Source organism: Pipistrellus hanaki (genome assembly GCF_964339955.1).
Source record: "Pipistrellus hanaki genome assembly, chromosome: 17".
Taxonomy (NCBI): Eukaryota; Metazoa; Chordata; class Mammalia; order Chiroptera; family Vespertilionidae; genus Pipistrellus; species Pipistrellus hanaki.
Window position 1 is genome coordinate 38,765,597 of NC_140519.1, and position 18,997 is coordinate 38,784,593.

At 34.7% G+C, this 18,997-nt stretch overlaps 1 protein-coding gene across 1 annotated transcript in view; it reads right to left on the reverse strand.

The window, feature by feature from the left end:
* Positions 1-369: 369 nt before the first annotated feature.
* Positions 370-18,997, reverse strand: part of RNF19A (ring finger protein 19A, RBR E3 ubiquitin protein ligase) — a 33,836-nt gene continuing 15,208 nt past the window's right edge. The window contains exons 3-10 of the mRNA XM_084864553.1: positions 15,697-15,905; positions 12,170-12,314; positions 11,376-11,538; positions 7,627-7,741; positions 7,012-7,173; positions 4,834-5,047; positions 3,107-3,250; positions 370-2,547 (exon numbers count right to left, since the gene is read on the reverse strand). Of these exons, the coding sequence (XP_084720679.1) occupies positions 1,857-2,547; positions 3,107-3,250; positions 4,834-5,047; positions 7,012-7,173; positions 7,627-7,741; positions 11,376-11,538; positions 12,170-12,314; positions 15,697-15,905 (1,843 nt within the window). The 3' untranslated portion in view covers positions 370-1,856. The remainder of the gene's footprint in view (positions 2,548-3,106; positions 3,251-4,833; positions 5,048-7,011; positions 7,174-7,626; positions 7,742-11,375; positions 11,539-12,169; positions 12,315-15,696; positions 15,906-18,997) is intronic.

Genomic DNA, 18,997 nt, shown 5'->3' on the forward strand with positions numbered 1-18,997 from the left:
ACCGGTTAGGGCAGAATCTCTTAAAATAGTCTTATAAGATCTTTTTTATTTTTCTGTTAAGGATTATAGTACTTATCTCTTCACAACTTAATAATAGATCTAATCTATTTGCTTTCCAACCAATGTCCTTTTAAAAATGAAATTATTTTGATGAATTAAGCAACTCTTTTCTGAAGAAAGGCAGGTATTAGACATGAAGAAAGGTTTCTAACAACTATTTGCTGATAAGTTCAGTAAATGCTTCCCTTTGGGCTGAGAACAGAATGCAGAATTATATCAATGGCTTTCAGTATTTATGAATAATGATCACATGGCAAATGAATATTCCCGTTCTTATAAAAACACTTATGCAGAAACCATAGGCAGTAATACATTAGTATTTACATTTATTTCATGTATGCAGTATACACACTCACTATTGAACAAAATTGGAATGCAAACAAATATACAAACACCATAATAAGCATTACAAATAAAATAACTGGCACTAGTGTTATAAGCATAGTAATGAATGGACCTGTGAGTAAAAGTGACGTCAGAAGACTGCAGCCCATGGCATTTTTCTTTTTATCAAAAGAAAATGCTCAGTAGCACCATAATGGTAATACTTAAAAGAAACATGTAAGATGAAACATTTTAACTGCTATCAGTGAGGTTAAACTGTTTTACTTAAGTGAATTATACAAAAATTTAACAGTACAGGCAGTATTTTGGCCAACTTCTGTTTATGTCAGCTGAACATCTTCCATAAACAAAAGCAAAAGAAAATAAAGCCAGCCGTTCGTGGACCCCTCCTTAGTACTTGGTACAAACTCTGCACCGTACTTTGATCTTATGAATGGAGAAGATTCGCATGTGTTAAAAACTGAGGTTATGTGAAGTTATTCACTAAAGCCTGAGTGTGTCTTTGGTAGGCTAATACTTTTTCAGCATTGTTATTAATCATATTATCTAGCCTGCATTTTTCTACACAATCCATGGTGGCTAGAGAGGACATTATGGAAAATAATACAGAAAAATCATCAAATAACTAGAATCTTAAAATCTAGTCTATACCAAAGGCACCAAGAATCAATGGGGTGCAAACTTCCACTTAGTGAAAGGTGACTTATTTGTAATACTTATAAACTAATGGAATTTTGTTTTGAAGTTTTATATATCTTATTTGGTGCTGTCAGTATACTTAATTACCTACCTTTATATTTCTATGATGGCATCAACAATATACAAGATATATAGAATACCAGGTATTTCTATTTCAAAGTTGTGCAAAAAATTGCCACAATCTTGGTCAAAGTGTCTAAGTATCCAAATGGTAGCAAATGGGCTGCATTAAGCTTTACATATTCACATTGCATATGAAAAAAATTTATGCCCAGTTATGAATAGAAATGTAACAAAGAGTATTATATACTGAGAGTAATCTGCAAGGTTCTTTAAACAGTTTTCCTTAGTGGTTTCAAGAAAATGTCATTAACCACTTAACCCTAAGCCTCAAGCTTTCTTCACAAGAATGCTATAGAACTGCATTAGTATTTTATATTGATTATAAATTAAGCCAAATTTATAAGTACACAGGTATGTGCTTAAAGCAGTATTTTGTGGCAAATGCACAAAACATACTTCTCTGAAAGGATCATTGTCCTTACAATAATGCACTATTAAAGCCTTCATTTCATAGTTTGGTAATTAAGATTCACATGAAACACAATACTTTGCTGAATACAGAAAATATATCTGCATTACGATTATGTAACCTGGCTTTTGCTGGTAACTTGAAACTTAAAGTAGTCACGTGTAGTTCAACCAGCTCCAAACAAGGTTGCTCAGTGGTAATTATTCTGCAGCATCTAGGCCTAAATTTCAGTCTGAATCGCAACTTTTAATTCCATTGTCTGATGTGAGTGGTTGTTATTTGTTTCTTTTAGTGCATCACCAAAATATAAATCAGCACTGGGTTTTATTCCAGTGTTACCATGTTCTCCAGCAATATGATTCAACTGTGGAACTTCAGAACATGAAGCAGTTTGGGAAAGCACAGAAATACTACACTGATGTGGGGAATTTTCCAGACGGTCGTTTTCTACCTCAGGAAGAATGTTAACAGTAGCGAAACGGGCATGATAATCATTGGAACCATGGCTACAAGAAGTTTTCATGCTTTCTAGGTCAGAACAACTAAATTCAGAAAAATGACTAGAGTGGGAGTCTGCTACAGATGGCATACTGTCACTGAGGGATGGAGCCTCAAACTCACTTGAGTTCGTGCTTTGTTGTTCCAACAACTGTGCATCCATGTCTTCTCTGGTCTCATTTATCTTCATGTTGCTTTTTTTCCTCAATTTACCACTTTTTGATTTCTTTCCTGTTGTTGCTTCTTTGGACCACTTGGTGGCACTGGATTTTCCTTCAGGCAAGCCATTGGATGAACCACTAGGATGACTTCGGGTGGCACTGCCATCCTCCACACTGCTGCTTCCACTGTTGTGCCTGAATTTGGATGGCTTTGACTCAATATCTACTTGCACCTCCATACTGTTACCTTCTCTGAAAAATAAGAGTAACAAATATAAATAAATTTTTAACTTCCTTTTAATTTTTTTTCAGATGACATCAAAGGAGGATGGGTGTCTATGTGAAAAATTCAAAGGCTATATAAAAGCTGCCAGAATAAATTAACGCAAGATACATTCTACTACAAAAAAAAAAAAAAAAAAAAAAAAGCAAGCCCTGGGTGAAATTAAAGGACTATAATTCTGTTTCAATTGAAAGAAAAGCAAAACAGAAGCAGCTACAACTCAGTGTTTTTAGTATATTCAGAGTTGTCATCAATGACCACCGCCCTAACTTTAGAACATATTCATCCTCCCCCAAAAACCCTACACCCATTAAGCAGTTAATACCTGTACTTCCCTCTCCCAACACTGGCAACCACTAATCTACTTTCTGTCTCTACAGATTAGCCTATTCTGGACATCTATTTTCTTTCCCCAGAGAACCTAATAGTTAATAACCATTATTCATGATAATTTTGCATAATGACAGGGATAATTCTTTTTAAATTAATTTTTAAAATACTTCTGACTTTATCACAATTCCTTCTTACTTGTCCAATGGGATGTAGGAATTCAGAATGGATCCCGCCATTGCTTTGGTGCTGGCATTATCACTAACGGTTCCCAAGCTGACCGTGCCAGATTCTCCACTTAGACTGCACCGTTCTTTTTGTACATCTGCTTGTACTTCCAACCTTAAGAGGGAAATTCCAGATAAATACAGAAAATACATAGAATATCAGCACTATTATAACATGTATCTTTAAAAAAATATGTTTTTATTGATTTTTTTTTAGAGAGGAAGGGAGAAGGATAAAAAAAAAAAATCGATGAGAGAGAAACATCATCAATTGGCTGCTCCTGCATGCCCCCTACTGGGGATCAAGCCTGCAACCCAAACATGTGCCCTGACCAGCAATCAAACCAGTGACCTCCTTCCTCTAGGTTCAAGCTCAATCACTGAGCCACTATAATATGTATCTTTGTTTGTTTGTTAATCCTCACCTGAGGATATTTTTGTTGTTGATTGTTAGAGTGGAAGGGAGGAGAGACAGAGATAAACATTGATGTGAAAGAGAGACATCATTGGTTGCCTCCCGAATGGACCTGACCAGGTCTGGGGATTGAGCCTGCAGCTGAGGTACATGCCCTTGACCTGGGACCTTTCAGCCTATGGGCTATCACTTTATCCACTGAGATAAACCAGCTAATAACACCTATCTTTAAGTAAGTCAGCTAAGAGCCCTAGTAATAAGCTATTTTAGAAGCTTCTATACATATTATTCTTAAAGTTTCTTTTTATTTGATTATTCAAATTCTACTGCAGTGCACTGAATAGTACTAGCAATCCTAATGAAATGAGAAAAATTAGTTGTCTGCCAAGTAAGGTAACAACAAAATAGCAGAGACATAAAGGAATTCAAGTAAAATATGCTATATTATTTTCACTCAGGACGTGGCACTTTGCTTGGCATGTTCAGTGCAAAACACAAATACATTAAAAACCATTCTTCATGAAAGATCAGTGAATCAAAAAATCCTGGGCATCTATGTTAAAAATGGTTCTATAAATTTAATACCCAAGTCTTTAAGAAAGACATAATATAGGTCACTATAACTTAAGAATTTGTGTTTAAAAGCAAACTACCTAAAAATAAGATAAGTATGACCAATTTACCTTTTAATTCATGTACTGTCTACATTTTAAAAGAAGATAATAAACATAGTTAAAGAAGAGCAAATAAAGAGGAAACAAGGGAAGATAAAAATGCTTTAGCTTCTCCTATTTATCTCTATGGCTGTTGGTAAAAGACTTGGGGAGAATGAAATAAGCGTTAAATAAAAGGACCCACGCTGACACCCCAGCCTCAGTCAAGCATTCCCAAGTGTCCTGACTCCCCCTCCCTCAGCTCTCAGCCAAGCCAAGGTCTCACTTCGTAAGACCCAGCTGTCCCCTCCAGAGACAAGGCCCACGCCACACACTGCCTTTCCTGTGCTCACCGAAGCTGCTCCAGCGTTCAAACATAATTACTGACAGAGGCCACAGAAAACATGGCAAAATTAATTTTTACCTCATCATATTTATATTCTTACAGAAAATCCAAACAAGTAAAAATCTCATTTACTGCTTACCAATAATTTCACTTCTTAGTATTAATTTTTTCAACCCTGACACAGTAGGGAAATAGGTAATCATGTTCAAAATTCTCCTCATCAAAATAATAATCTGTAGTTAACAGAAGGCAGACACGTAACAAAACAAAGCACATTTTCTTACCTGTTGAAGCAGTTGACCATGGCACTTCCTGACAGACTCCCCGTGATGCTGGCTCCAGCCAGTGCCATGGTGCTGGCCGTTTCACTCAGATTGTCTCGAATGGCTCCGATCCGATCCATGTGGCTCCCACTTGCACTCAAGCTGCCGGTCAGACCACCAACACTTCCCTCCCCTATACTCGGGTTGTGTCTTGCTTCTGCTACTGAAGTTGTGTCTAAATGCAAATATTTCAAAGGAATTAAACAGTATAATTATTAACATTCCTCTTCTTAAATTCCTCCATGATTTTAGATAGGGCATTTTATCATATACATTATAAAATATACACAGGAATAGAAAAAATGTCTGAGGTAGGGACACATAACTATGGGGTAAGAAGTGAGCCACAAAATTACCTTTGGGAAGAGTAAAGCAGGCAACAGGAACTTCAAGTGTAAAAGCCTAGAAGTGGAAGTGTACTGGGCACCCTCAAAAACATCAGGAACAGTGGTATAAAACAGGAGAATGACAAGAAATGAGGTGAGAGACAGCCTGAGACAGATCACGTGGGGTTATAAGGACTTCGAATTTTTTCCTCCCAGTATAGTTACTATAACTGTATTCAGGATAGGAAAGACATGATCTAAGTTATATTTTATTTGTTTGTTTATTTATTTGTGTTTTTATTGATTTCAGAGAGAAGGGAGAGAGAGAAAGAAACATCAAAGATGAGGAAGAATCATTGATTGGCTGCCTCCTGCACAATCCCTACTGCAACCAGGGTATGTGTCCTTCACTGAAACCCAACCTGGGATCCTTCAGTCTGCAGGCCAACGCTCTATCCAGTGAGCCAAACCAACCAGAGCTGAGTTGTTTTAGAAGTTTCATTATGACTGCATAGTGGAATAGGGAGTGGAAACTGAGAAGCTGATAGATCAGTTAAGAGGCTATTACGATAGTCCAGGAAATAGGATAGTAGTAGCTTAGATTAATAGAATAGCAGCGGGGAGGGTAAGAATGGTTAGATTATGGCTACATATTGAAGTAAGTAGCAAAATTTACTGATGGATCAGATGCAGCATAAGAAGGGAAGAGGGGGAGTCATCGTAAGTGAAGGTTTTTAGCCCAAGCAACAGCAAGAATGGAGAAGCTACTTAATGAGGGGAGGATAATGGAAAGAACAACAGATTTTAGAATTAAAGTTTGGTTACAGATAATTTAAGCTTAAAATTCTCATTAGACATTCAAGTGTAGATTCAAGAGAAGAGATGTACAAGTGTGAAGTTCAGAGGAGAGTTCTAGCCTAGATACAAATTTAAGAGCAGTCAGTCTATAAATTATTTAATAGATGAAATACGAAGGCAGGGAGTGTAGATAAAGAGGAGAAGTCTAAGAATTGAGAAACTCCAAAATCTAGAGGTTGGGAGAGAAAAGTGAACCAGCAAGGAAGACTGGGCAGATGTGGCCAGGAGATATGATGAGATAAGTTCTCCAGAAGACAAGTGAAGAAAATGGTCTAGAAATGAGGGCACAGTCTACCAAGTCAGGTGTACTCTTATATTAAGATGAAAACTAAGAATTGACCACTATACTTGGTAACACAGAGGTCTGCTTTGTTAGTGGTAGAAATCAAATTCTGGAGTGATAGGGACTAAAATCTGATTGGAGTAGTTCAAGGAGGAATGGGAGGCAAGAAAGTGGACGTTATCTTTGTGTACTTGCCTGAAAAATTTCTGTAACAACTGCTGGACTATAAAACATGTACATGCTTTAAGGTTTATTAACTTTCACTCTACTGACAGCACATAAGGGCCTTTTCATTCTCTAGTTATTGTTCTAATTAATTTTTCTTTGAATAACACTGGGTTAATACTCATTTGCCATCTGTATTTCTTCTTTTATGAATTGTATTTACTTTTCATATCCTTTTTCTTACTGATTTTCAATGTTTCAGGCAAACTTAAGATTAAAATTCTAGAATTTCTATGACATTATGTTTCCACTAGAAACTACTCCACCTTCTTTCATCCATTCACCTCTCCGGGGCAGTTCATTTCCTGAGATACTTCTCGATGAATACTACTGGGCACAGTGAAAGGAGGGCAATGGAAATTCTGACTTGCATGTTGTCTACAGCCTCCCCCTACTTAAACTATTAGGAAGTACATTAATTTCCCTTCCTTTCCTTAAAGGACTTACCTACAGCTGTGTTATTTCCACCAACATTGATATCATTTTCATCATCAAATTCAATTCTGACTCCTTTTCCATTGCCTGCTGAGACTCCACATCCTCCACTTCGACAGAGAGAAATTGGAACAACGCCGTAGACATAAGCTAACATAATAGGAACACCAATACCTAAAGAGAAATTATATTAGTTATTATAAACCAAAAACTAAATCACAGAAACCTGAGTTGCAGAAAGTCTTTTCAAGAGACAGTGTATAGGAGGTAAATCCAAAAGTGGATTTACCTGTTTGGGGACACAAGCAAATTCAAAGGGTCTAGCCTTCCAGTTGACATACATGAAGAAGAAAAAAGATGTAGACCTTTTCAAGTGTATTTGGGGTAGGGAGGAAAGAGTATCTGCCACTAGTAGTTACCAAACTATCCCAAGGCTGGGCTCTTGAGTCTATAATACCTTAACCAACATAATTACTAAATGAGAAGTTTTCAGTAGGTTCAGCTTAAATGATCTTAAAATAACTTCTTTTAAATTTAATAATATAATGTTTTATTTTTTAACATCCTTCTAGAAAACTTTAATTTTATAAATTCTGAGGTCATTAGTATTTTTAAGCATTTTCTTACCTACTGTTACTGCAGCTACAACTGGAGATACGATTACAGACAATGTTACACCACCTGCTATAGCCAAATTCCGTTTGTGCTTGGAAATGTCCTTGCCTTCATATCGATTGTGAATCTTGAATTAGAAATAAACACAGGGGTGGGAGATTAAAGAGAAAATATATTACATACTTATTTAAATGAAATAGACCCACATTTGCTAGAAGTTTAAGGTGATATTTCTTGTAATTTCAGTTAAAACATTATTGTTCTTAGACCATATTCTTACATAATTTGCTCCTTATTAATTTGCTTACAGATAGAGTGATTTAATAGATTTTATACGTTGTAGTCTTTGTAATTTTACTCAAAAACAGTATAATCATGTTTTTAGCAAAGGAATTAAAAGTATTATTTGTAACATAGCTATGAGTTAGATATCTAACTAATAGGATTATTTTTACAAAATTTAGCATTCCACAGGTTTCCTTCCAAATAAGCATCCCTAAATAATAATGATTGGCTCATAAGGGTGGTTTCCACAACCTTTTTAAAAATTGACCTTTAAAAGCAGTACTAATAGGCAAACATCACTAAAAAGAATAAAAAATTTAAAATATATATATATATATATATTATTGATTTTTTACATAGAGGAAGAGAGAGGATAGAGTTAGAAACACCGATGTGAGAGAATCATCTATCAGCTGCCTCTTGTACACCCCCTACTGGGGATGTGCCCGCAACCAAGGCACATGCCCTTGTCCAGAATTGAACCCGGGACCTTTCATCCACAGGCTGATGCTCTATCCACTGAGCCAAACCGGTTTCGGCTAAAATCAATTTTTTCATCAAATCCCTTTTAATGAAGAAAAACATTATCAAAGACTCAGGATCCTAGGTTTTCATTTATAGTTCAGAGTAAGGGGTAGAGAGAGAAAAAGAGAATAAACTATACCGTCAGAAGACAGGTGTTGGATCTACTTAGCTTCTTTGTACCATAGAGGTGTTACCAGACAGAATTTAATATCACTATGAAAGGGGCTTGTGAGATATAATAGGTACTTTGGGAAATAGCTCAGTATCTTTATTCTCATGGTTTGCAAGGACTAAAGCTAGTAAGTAAATTTTTTTCTTGTTTCAAGACAGATTCAAACAGCCTCAAAAGTGTACAGGTAGTCTTTCAAATAAAATATCTGATTTATAAACAATATTTCAGATGAAGCTTTAAGAAATCTATTCTTATTATGTGGTTATTTGGAAGGCTCTAAAAGTACAAGGAGTATCACAGGATATATTAAACAGTGATAAAGCTGGGGTGGAAAAGTGAGCAAAGCATGCATTGACAAAGAATATTTATGTTTCCCCACCAAATCCTGTTTCCCAGCACTGAATGGGCCTCCACATTTTCCTCAACGGTCCATGTAGACGAGACTACAGACCTTCCCAAGGTACCTTTCATTATTCTTCAATTCTGCAACCAATTCCTGCTGCTCCTCACTCCTACTCCTAGAAAAAACTTAGCACTGAAGTGGGGGAAAGCTAAAGCTACAACTGATGGAGTAAACTCTGCAAGGTAGGCTGTCAGGGAAAGGAGTCTTTCAGAAAAGTTTGCACCAATGTTCAATTACCGTGATCGGATCATCCCGTTAGTTCTGGTTCAACTTTTACTTATTTATTTTTTGCTATTTTGTCCCACATTTTCTATTTGTTATTATAAATAAAGGCTCAGCTTTTAGGTACTTTATCAACCTAATAGGTTTTCCTGGGCTGGTTTGTGTCCCTGAACTCCACAGAACATTGTTTCGGTGGAAAACTAATTCATCACCTTGCAACCCTTTGTGTATGTTTGAAAAAAGGAGACTTGTGACTGCACCTCAGACTTGAACGAGGTAAATAATCTCCTCTATAAATTATTTGTAGATGTGTGCAGTATAAGAGTCTCTCCTTCCCTTCTGCTTCAAAGTATCAAGTAAACAGTTTTGTTTTCAGCAAAGCCTTGCTTTGGATAATACACAAAAAGTTATTACAATCAGCTATTATGTTTGGGACAATTTTAAGTTTAGTTACATAAATCTTCTAAAATAGACATTTGGCTCATAAATGTTTCTCTTCTGAATCAAAGCTAATTTAAAAATAGCATGTATTGAACTATAATTAAACAAAATAATCCAGACTCAACATAAGAATTTTCTAACAATTACAGCTACCTGGCAACAGAATGGGCAGCCTCAGGAGCTGGTGGTTTCCCATCAATGAAGTACCCAAATGGCTAGACTGAAATTTATCAGGGATCTTACCTACAGAATGTGCATCTGGGTTTAAATCCCAGCTCTGCTTCTTTCTGTGTAATTAAGATAAATTACATAAACCTCAATATTCTAACACATAAATTGCTGTGAGGTCAAAATGAGTTGAAGTATATAAAACACCTACCACACAATAAGGACTCCCATCCTCCTTTTAAAAAATCCTATACTTTGTTCTGCTTAGCGTTAGATAATTTCTAAAGTTACTTCTCAATTCTGAGATTCTATTAATTTAGATAGCAGCAAACTTCTTTGTCACTTTATAAATTATCCCTTTAAACTTTCAAAAAATTATTTCCTTACCACTCGTAGGCAAGTGGTAAGTACCCGTTTGGACTTTCACAAAATTGTTAACAATCTATAACAAGTATATTTATTAACTAGAGGCCAAATGCACAAAATCTGTGCACTGGGCGGGGGAGTGTGTGGGGGAGACACGGACATTCCTCAGCCTGGCCTGCGCCCTCTCACAGTCTGGGAGCCCTTGGGGGATATCTGACTGCCAGCTTAGAGGAGCGGGCCTAAGCTGTCAGTTGGACATCCTTAGTGCTGCAAAGGTCACGGGAGAGGCTCCTGCCACCACCTCTGCAATCGCCAGCTGTGAGCCCAGCTTCTGGCTGAGCTGCGCTCCCCCTATGGGAGTGCACTGACCACCAAGGGATAGTTCCTGTGTTAAATGTCTGCCCCCTGGTGGTCAGTGAGCCTCATAGCAATGGGTCATTATGCTGTTAAGTCTATTTGCATATTAGCCCTTTATTATATAGGAGGATAGCAGCAAACTAAGGGGGAGAAGAAGCTTTGAACTGAAGTTGAAAATAATTAAAAAATTGGATAATTATTTTTTGCCTGAGGATATATATTATTTAGCCATTAACTTTTTATAGACTTGACTATACAAGGATATACCCATGAGAAAAATGGGCAGGTGTGTATTTGTTAGTACTTTATGCTTAAAGTTCATTTACAATGAAAATGTACTAAAGTTTTCCAATTCAGATAACATCAAAACAATTCTATTTTTAAACATCATATGAGCTTGCCAAACACTAAAAATTTATTGCCTTATGAAAAAATAGTAATTGTTTTATAATGAAGATACTAAAAACGACCTTAGTCTTTCAAAACAAAATAAAATAAAACAGTCATAGTCAGTTTGATTCAGTGAATAGAACGCAGACTGAAGGGTCCTGGTTTCAATTCCAGTCAAGGGCCATATCTCGGTTGCAGGCTTGACCTGAGGCCTGGTTTGGGCATGTGTGGGAGGCAACCAATTGATGTCTCTCTCTCTCACATCATGTTTCTCTCTCTGTGTCTCTGCCCCTCTCTTCCACTCTCTCTAAAAATCAATGGGAAAAATATCCTCAGGACGAGAATTAACAAAATTAAAAAAAAAGAGCAAAAATCATCAACCCTAAACCTAAAGATTTACAATAGATAAGGAACTACAAGGACGTATTTTACCTTGCGGCCCACATATACAGGAATTCCAATAATCATTGCAGGGATAGCAATGCCAGCTATTAAAGCAATTCCTACAGGAGCACCAACGAGTGTTCCCAGCTGCCACAGTATTTTCTTCTTTCGGCTCCAGGGTTTCTTCCCCCAAAAAGTACATCCTGATGGACTAATGGAAAAAATTATAATGTTAAGTAACAGTTGCAAAACATCACAACAAATTACTACAATACAGTAACACAATCACTATAAAAGACTTTCTCATATTTAGAAATAAGATTTTCCCTTTCTTTAAAATGAGTTCAATAAAAGCCAAAATATCATAAGTATCACCATAAATTATATTTAAAAGATAAGTGGGATTTAGTTTAAATATCTCTAGATTTCCATTAGCCTCAAAATTTTAGGTTTTTGAAGAGTATATTAATATTAAAAAAATGCTTATTTTATCCCTGTTTTAGATATATAGTTATCTGATTATATCATAAACTCACACTGTAGCCTAAATGAAGAAATTTATACATGAGAAAATTAAATGGAAAGATATATGACCTAGCATAATTACATGAGCTATTAAATACTAGCTTCCTAGTTTAAAAAAAGGGAAAAAATGTTTTACATTTTTGACTAGTTATTAATCCCAAATGAATAACACAATATGCTTTTAAATTTGTGTGTCTAAAATAAACAAGACTACATAAAACCTGTATAAAAATGCTTAGAATAACACTTTAAAAAGTCCTTTTGTCTTATAATGTAAAATGATATTTAGATAGAAATAGCTCCTTCAATACACTTACCTTAGATAATGTAAATCTGAGATTTCTTTCATACACAACCAACAAAACTCACAACCACAGACAGCACATGTCATGTGATTACAGCTCCCATCATTCATCTTTATTATATAAGCAGCACATCGTGGACATGGCTTTATATCATCAGCTAAGGAAAATAAATAGACATGCTTAGTATGGAAATTGGTCTAAAAATAACAATTTCTATTGGATAATCAATTGTAGCACCGCCAAAAAAAATATTATCATGTACAGTTTGTTAGCTATAGCTTCAGCCCACTATTTTTAGTATATAAAGAATTTTTTCTTCCAATCTGAGAAAAGGAACATATTTTACCTTAATTTTCAAATTGTAAACTTTTTGAAACACAGCAGCAGTACAATAAGAGCAAAGAATAACAAAATGATAGGGAAAACCAAGTACAGCTCCAGATAAACTGTGAACGACATAAAATTTATCTTTCTGCCTTTCCCATAGCATAGTCTTCTCTGGGTGACACTTCATAGCTACAATTTCTCTAACCATCTCCACTTAATACTATTCCTATTAGTGAGTGAATACTAATAGAAAGAGACAATTTGATAATTAATCTGAAGTAGTACTATATATATATATATATATATATATATATATATATCAATAATAAAGTACTATGAGTTTACTTCTCTCTTCTAAGTAACATCAACTACAAGTACTGTACAAATAATACATCTTTAGAAAAGCAAGCCTTTTTCTTGTATTTTAGTTCACAGAGATGGGCCTTAAAAGAATCAGTACTTGAAAAAAAAGGAAGGAGGTAAGAGGTTAAGGAAGAGTTACAAACTTATAAACATTTATTTTTTTATTATTATTTTTAAAAATATATATTTTATTGATTTTTTACAGAGAGTAGGAGAGAGTGATAGAGAGCTAGAAACATCGATGAGAGAGAAACATCAACCAGCCGCCCTTTGCACACCCCCCACCGGGGATGCGCCCGCAACCAAGGTACATGCCCCTGACCAGAATCGAACCTGGGACCCTTCAGTCCGCAGACCAACGCTCTACCACTGAGCCAAACCGGTTTCGGCACAAACTTATAAACATTTAAACAATGGAAACCGTTTCAGAATTATAGCAACCATTTGTTGATTATACTCATGACTGCATTTCATTTATCATCTTTGCCCTTTTTATTCATTTATTTAAATGCTGTTGTTGTATGCTTCATGGATACTAACATGATTATGCTGCACAAAGGTGCCAAGTTAAAATCAAGTGGGTCCTTAACTTTACAGGTACTGACACAGAGTAAGAGTTACCTCAAATTATACAACTATTTTAAACTTTAGCAACTACTTAAATAACAACCAGTAATTATCCTACTGTTACTAGTAGCCAGCTATATTTTCTAATTACATCTGTATAGAGCTAGGCACTGAATTCAAGTATATGGTTCCAACTTCTTAAGGGATAAGCATTAAGCTATACTATATTTTCTATGCTTTAACCATTTGGGGAAAATAGCCAGGTCAGAAGGTTTTATTTTGCTTTGTTTTGTTTTGTTTTTAAATAATGACATTGAGAGACTATATTTATTCCAATAATGCTATTATTTGGTTCAAATCATTTGGGAAAGTTTTTTTTTTTCATAATGACTTTCAAAGCTACTTTACATATATTTTAAAAAATCACTCTCATGATCATATAGTTACATCTTACTTTGAATCCAATCCAAACCAGTGATTCAACTTGATATAGTATTTAATTGTTAGTCTTAGTTCCAAAGGAATTTTTGGTCATACCCAAAAAACTCATTAACAATAAGGGGATAATTTAAGTGACTGTATCAGGATCAAAGGTTATGATCAATAAGGCATTCCAGGGAAACACTGCTGAAATGAACATAAAATCTCCCCTCTTGACTATCATGAGTTGACTGAATGATAAAGTTGATTTTTAAATTAATAACAAAAGTCATCTCTTAGTTGTTTTTTTTCCTCTCTCTAAACCAGTGGTCAGCAAACTCATTAGTCAACAGAGCCAAATATCAACAGTACAATGATTGAAATTTCTTTTAAGAGCCAAATTTTTTAAACTTAAACTTCTAACGCCAGTTCTTCAAAATAGACTTGCCCAGACCATAGTATTTTGTGGAAGAGCCGCACTCAAGGGGCCAAAGAGCCGCAGTTTGCCAACCACGGGTCTAGACATATGCAAATCTCTAGCAGGAGACTGTGGTTTATCTAACTTTCCCTACCTCATACAGCCAAAGCTTTTACTATGAGCCAGGACATGTTTCAAACGTATAAACGTATTATTAGTATCTTCATTTTGCAGATGAGATAAGTAACTTGCTCAGGACCTCACAGAGACTAAGTGGAGAACCTGGGATTTGAATCCAGACAGTCTGATTCTAAAGTCTATTCTCATACTCTGCAACTGTGTGTCCTGTAACCAATAAATACTCATTCTCACTTAGAGGAGAGGGATAGCATTTCCAAGTGACCATTCAATGGCTACAGCTGACTCTACAGAGGACAGTTTAGGCATATTCAGGTCCTCTGAATTATTTCTGGACCCGTCACTACAAATCATTATTAATGTTTGAGTTCCACCCCAAATCTTGAGAAAAGGACATACAAACAAGTCAATCAGCAAACAAGCATGAAAATCCATGTACATTATAGAAAGTATTAAAGGTTGAATTTAAAGTTTATTTAATTTTAAATATTTAATTTTAAATTCATCTTAAATGTTGAAAAGGACTTTTTTTTATAACATAAAGTACATAACTATCTCAATATACTGCTGGTAGGAATATAAATTATTTTCTTGATAAATTTCTATATTTTCCAAGTTTTTTCCTATTGAGGAAAACAAATGAGAATTTTTCTAATAATGATTGAAATTCCAATAAACAATGAAAATTATGTGTACAATAATTTTTTGAAATTTTATTCAAAAAACATTAAGATGTTCAGAAAATTGCTTATAAATATTGAGATTTATGATGTGCATACATTGCTCATATATATAGATCGATCCTTGGGTAATTTCTAAACTGCTAGCCAAAGGCCCAAACTTCCTAATGTCCCCACTTAAGGTATGACTTTGAATCTTTGGTCCTGAAATTGAGACATCTTTAAATAAAAAATGTATTTCACAAAATATGATACTGGTTTTAAACTGTAACTTTGTGGTATTTACATAATTAGAAACAATCTAAAGGTAACAGATTTAAAATTAGTATTTTATTAAAAATATGTGCTAAGCTTTGCATAAAACACCTTTATAAACAACAGTTTTGGACCATGTTTTGCTATCAGTTACTATAAATCATTATGACACCTCCTTTTTTCTTTTTGTGTTTTGTTAATAAAATCTTTCCAATCTTAATACCGCTGTCTTCCATAGGAAAGAATGAGTGCTTCTGGAACAGAAATGTTAACACATGAAGACAACAGGAACTTAATATTATATTGTTTTACTTAAAATAACTATGTTCTGTATGTGTCAAATATTTTATTGAAAAGTTAGACATAAGTACCTGCTGCTCCAGACTCCTGGCTGTAACTAATGGATGAAGAACGTATGGTTCTCAGGCGTAAACTCTGGGCTCTCTCTTGCCGAGCAGCATCACAGGTCTGATTTGGGTGCCAAATCTGTTTACAGTGGTAGCAAAACTCTGTTCCACAGCCTTCTCGCCCACAAGTTAATTTTGGACAGCTAGCACATCCAAATGCTATCACAGCATATCTTGAAAGAACAAGAAAAACAGTTTAAAACGTGACATATAAGAGTTACTAAGTAAAAGTATTATCCAACTTAAATGCTATTTCTGAAGAAGTTTTCGATTTATGCATGAGTAAATAGTCATAAGTCCTAACATTATCTTATCAATATAAAAAGAGGGGGGGAAATAGTTCACAAATGGCATATATATGGCTAAAAAGCATTTTAAAGTTCAATTTTAACTTCTAACTTTCAATTTTAACTAGATGCCAAATTGTGTATATAATCTATACTGCATATACAGTACAAATTTTATAAAAATTTCATTAAATTTTATTGTGTGCACAGAGAAAAGATCAGAAGGAAATGCACGAAAAGTCTTAAAGCATTTTTTCTAGTATTAGGGTTTTAATTTTCTTCATTTCTGATTTTTACAATTAGTTGTTACTTTTCAAATCAGAATGAAAAAAAAAAAAAAAAACTAGCTCTAGCTATTTAAAACAATAACTATGAACTAGCAACACCTGTCAGTTAATGACAATCTGTGCCAATTCATACATTTGGTAATTATCTTGTATTTATATTCATGGACCCCATGAATCAGGAGATGAGGGTTTGATTCCCCAGTTAATTCAAACTAAGTACTTTTTGTTAGTTTGTTTTTTACGATAATATTTGCTGAAAGAATTAACATTCTAACAGTATAAGTACACACTATTTCTTGAATTTATTTGACCACGATATCTAGTTATAGGGAGTTTCACAGTACTACAATTCCACAACTTGTACTATTGATAGGGAGGAAGTAGGGATACCAGTTACAGTAGTATAGAGAAACTTTCTGTGAACCAACAAGAACAAACTATACCTAACATGAAATGTAATCTTGAGAGATATAATAGTTCCAATAAAAATTTTAATTTAAAAAATGAGAAATAAGAATGAAGAAAGATTATCCAGGAGTCCAAGTAAACCTTTTTTCAAAAACACAAAGCTTTAGCAACCTTAAAAACAACAACAAAGAAAATATAACCAGAAATACTGAAATTACTTTATCCAGTTAAGGAGAAAAGTCACTTCTTATAAGAAGTTAAACACTGCTTGGCCAGTGGGGCTCCGTGGTTGAGCGTTGACCTATGAACCAGGATGTCACGGCTCATTCATGGTCAGGCCACATGCCCAGGTTGCGGGCTTGAACCCCAGCAGGGGGCACACAGGAGACAGCTGATCAACGATCCTCATCACTGATGTTTTTATCTCTCTCTCTCTCTCTCTCTCTCTCTTTCTCTCCCTTCTTCTCTAAAATCAATTAAAAAAATAAAATAAAAATAAATAAATAATAAAATCAATAAAATTATTTTTTTTTAAAAGAAGTTTATATTTGGGAGAAGATCTAGAAAAATTGAGGCACATCTCATTGGTTCCCTTTAACATCTACTTTCCACTGCATGCTGCAAGGGAGACCTACAATTGTCAAGGCAACTACCCAGATTATTTAGAAAAGTCTAATTTAGAGATAGTGTGGGCAAGCCTTTGGGGCTATAATATTTAAAACCACATTCTTTAGTTCACTAAATAAGAGAAAGCTAACATGTCTCCTATATATATATCAACTAGTTCTTAACAAAGGTGTGAGGGGAAGAACGTTATTTTTATTGATTCCTTAAATTCCACCAAAATATCTTAGTATCAATTAATAATCAAATTAATGTTTTGTGTAGCACTAGTAGATACTGAATTACTTGGTGTTAAAATACATCTAGCTTAACTGTGTTTAGGAAGAATAAATTTAAAGAAGCAAATTCTCAGCTCCAACTATTAAACTCTTAGAATACCTGTATGGATATTTATTCTAATACATGTAATTTATCACTAGTTATAAATTACAACTTCCCCTGAAACATAGTTTAATTATTATGGCCCCCTGTAAACAAAACCTGCTGTTTTCTAGTCACATACTTGTTTCCTCCAGATAAAATAAAAAGTTGCATCTTTTTTCTGTATAAAATTTCTAAAAGGTCAGCCTATAAAATCATTTCTAGCATGTTAAAAGATGGTCAAGTTCTGTTAAAGCTTTCCTTGTAGAATGGGAATGAGAGTCATATGAATATTAACTCTAAAAATACATATTCTTTAGTTCCTGTATCTATAGCCCCATTTAAAAAAATCCATTATGAACAGTATTCTCCACTAGAATAAATTATTATTTACGGACATTATATGTCAGCAAATCAGCTTGGAACTCCACAAAACTGATTATAATTGATCACATTGCTTTAAAATGGTTTATTTACTGTTTCTAGGATATATGATTTATGTTAGTGGTATGTTAGATTGGTTCATTCAACAATTCTTTATTGAACATGGGGTTAATATGTGGTTAAAACACTTTCTTCCCCATGACATTAAATCATTAATTATATTCTAGTATAATAAATGTCCCTTATATTGTAAGTTTCCCAGCAAAGTCAGAAGCACTCACATGAGATGACAGGGATAAAATGTACTGGTAGAAGAGTGGTCTTAATCCATTGAAACAAGTGATGACAGAAACTAAAATGCCAACTATTTGCTATCTGCCTAGACAATGTACAAATTAGGTCTTCTAGGCAGAAGATAATCAGATATTTTTTCATATCATAGGGTCCCATAAAAGATTGTTACAAAGCCAGATCAAAAACAATATATAGATATGTTCCTCACTATTTGAATTCTCACTATAGGAGTGTTTCCTAAAATGACTGGCAAGTAGTTTTTTTTTAAGCTAAAATTTGCTATGCAGGTTGAAATCTATTCTAATGAATGTGAAAATATGGTGCAGAGTTCCATGGGATCAAAAGTGATACACTTGCCCTAGCTGGTTTGGCTTGGTGGATAGATTCCTTGACTGGAATCGTCCTAGGCTCGATTTCAGTCAAGAGCATGTACTTTGGTTGCGGGCACATCCCCGGTAGGAGGTGTGCAGGAGGCAGGTGATCGATGTTTCTCTCTCATTGATGTTTCTAACTCTCTATCCCTCTCCCTTCCTCTCTGTAAAAAAAATCAATAAAATATATTAAAAAAAGAATATTTAAAAGAGTGATACACTCATTTGTAATCTATTCCTCTGTCTCCTG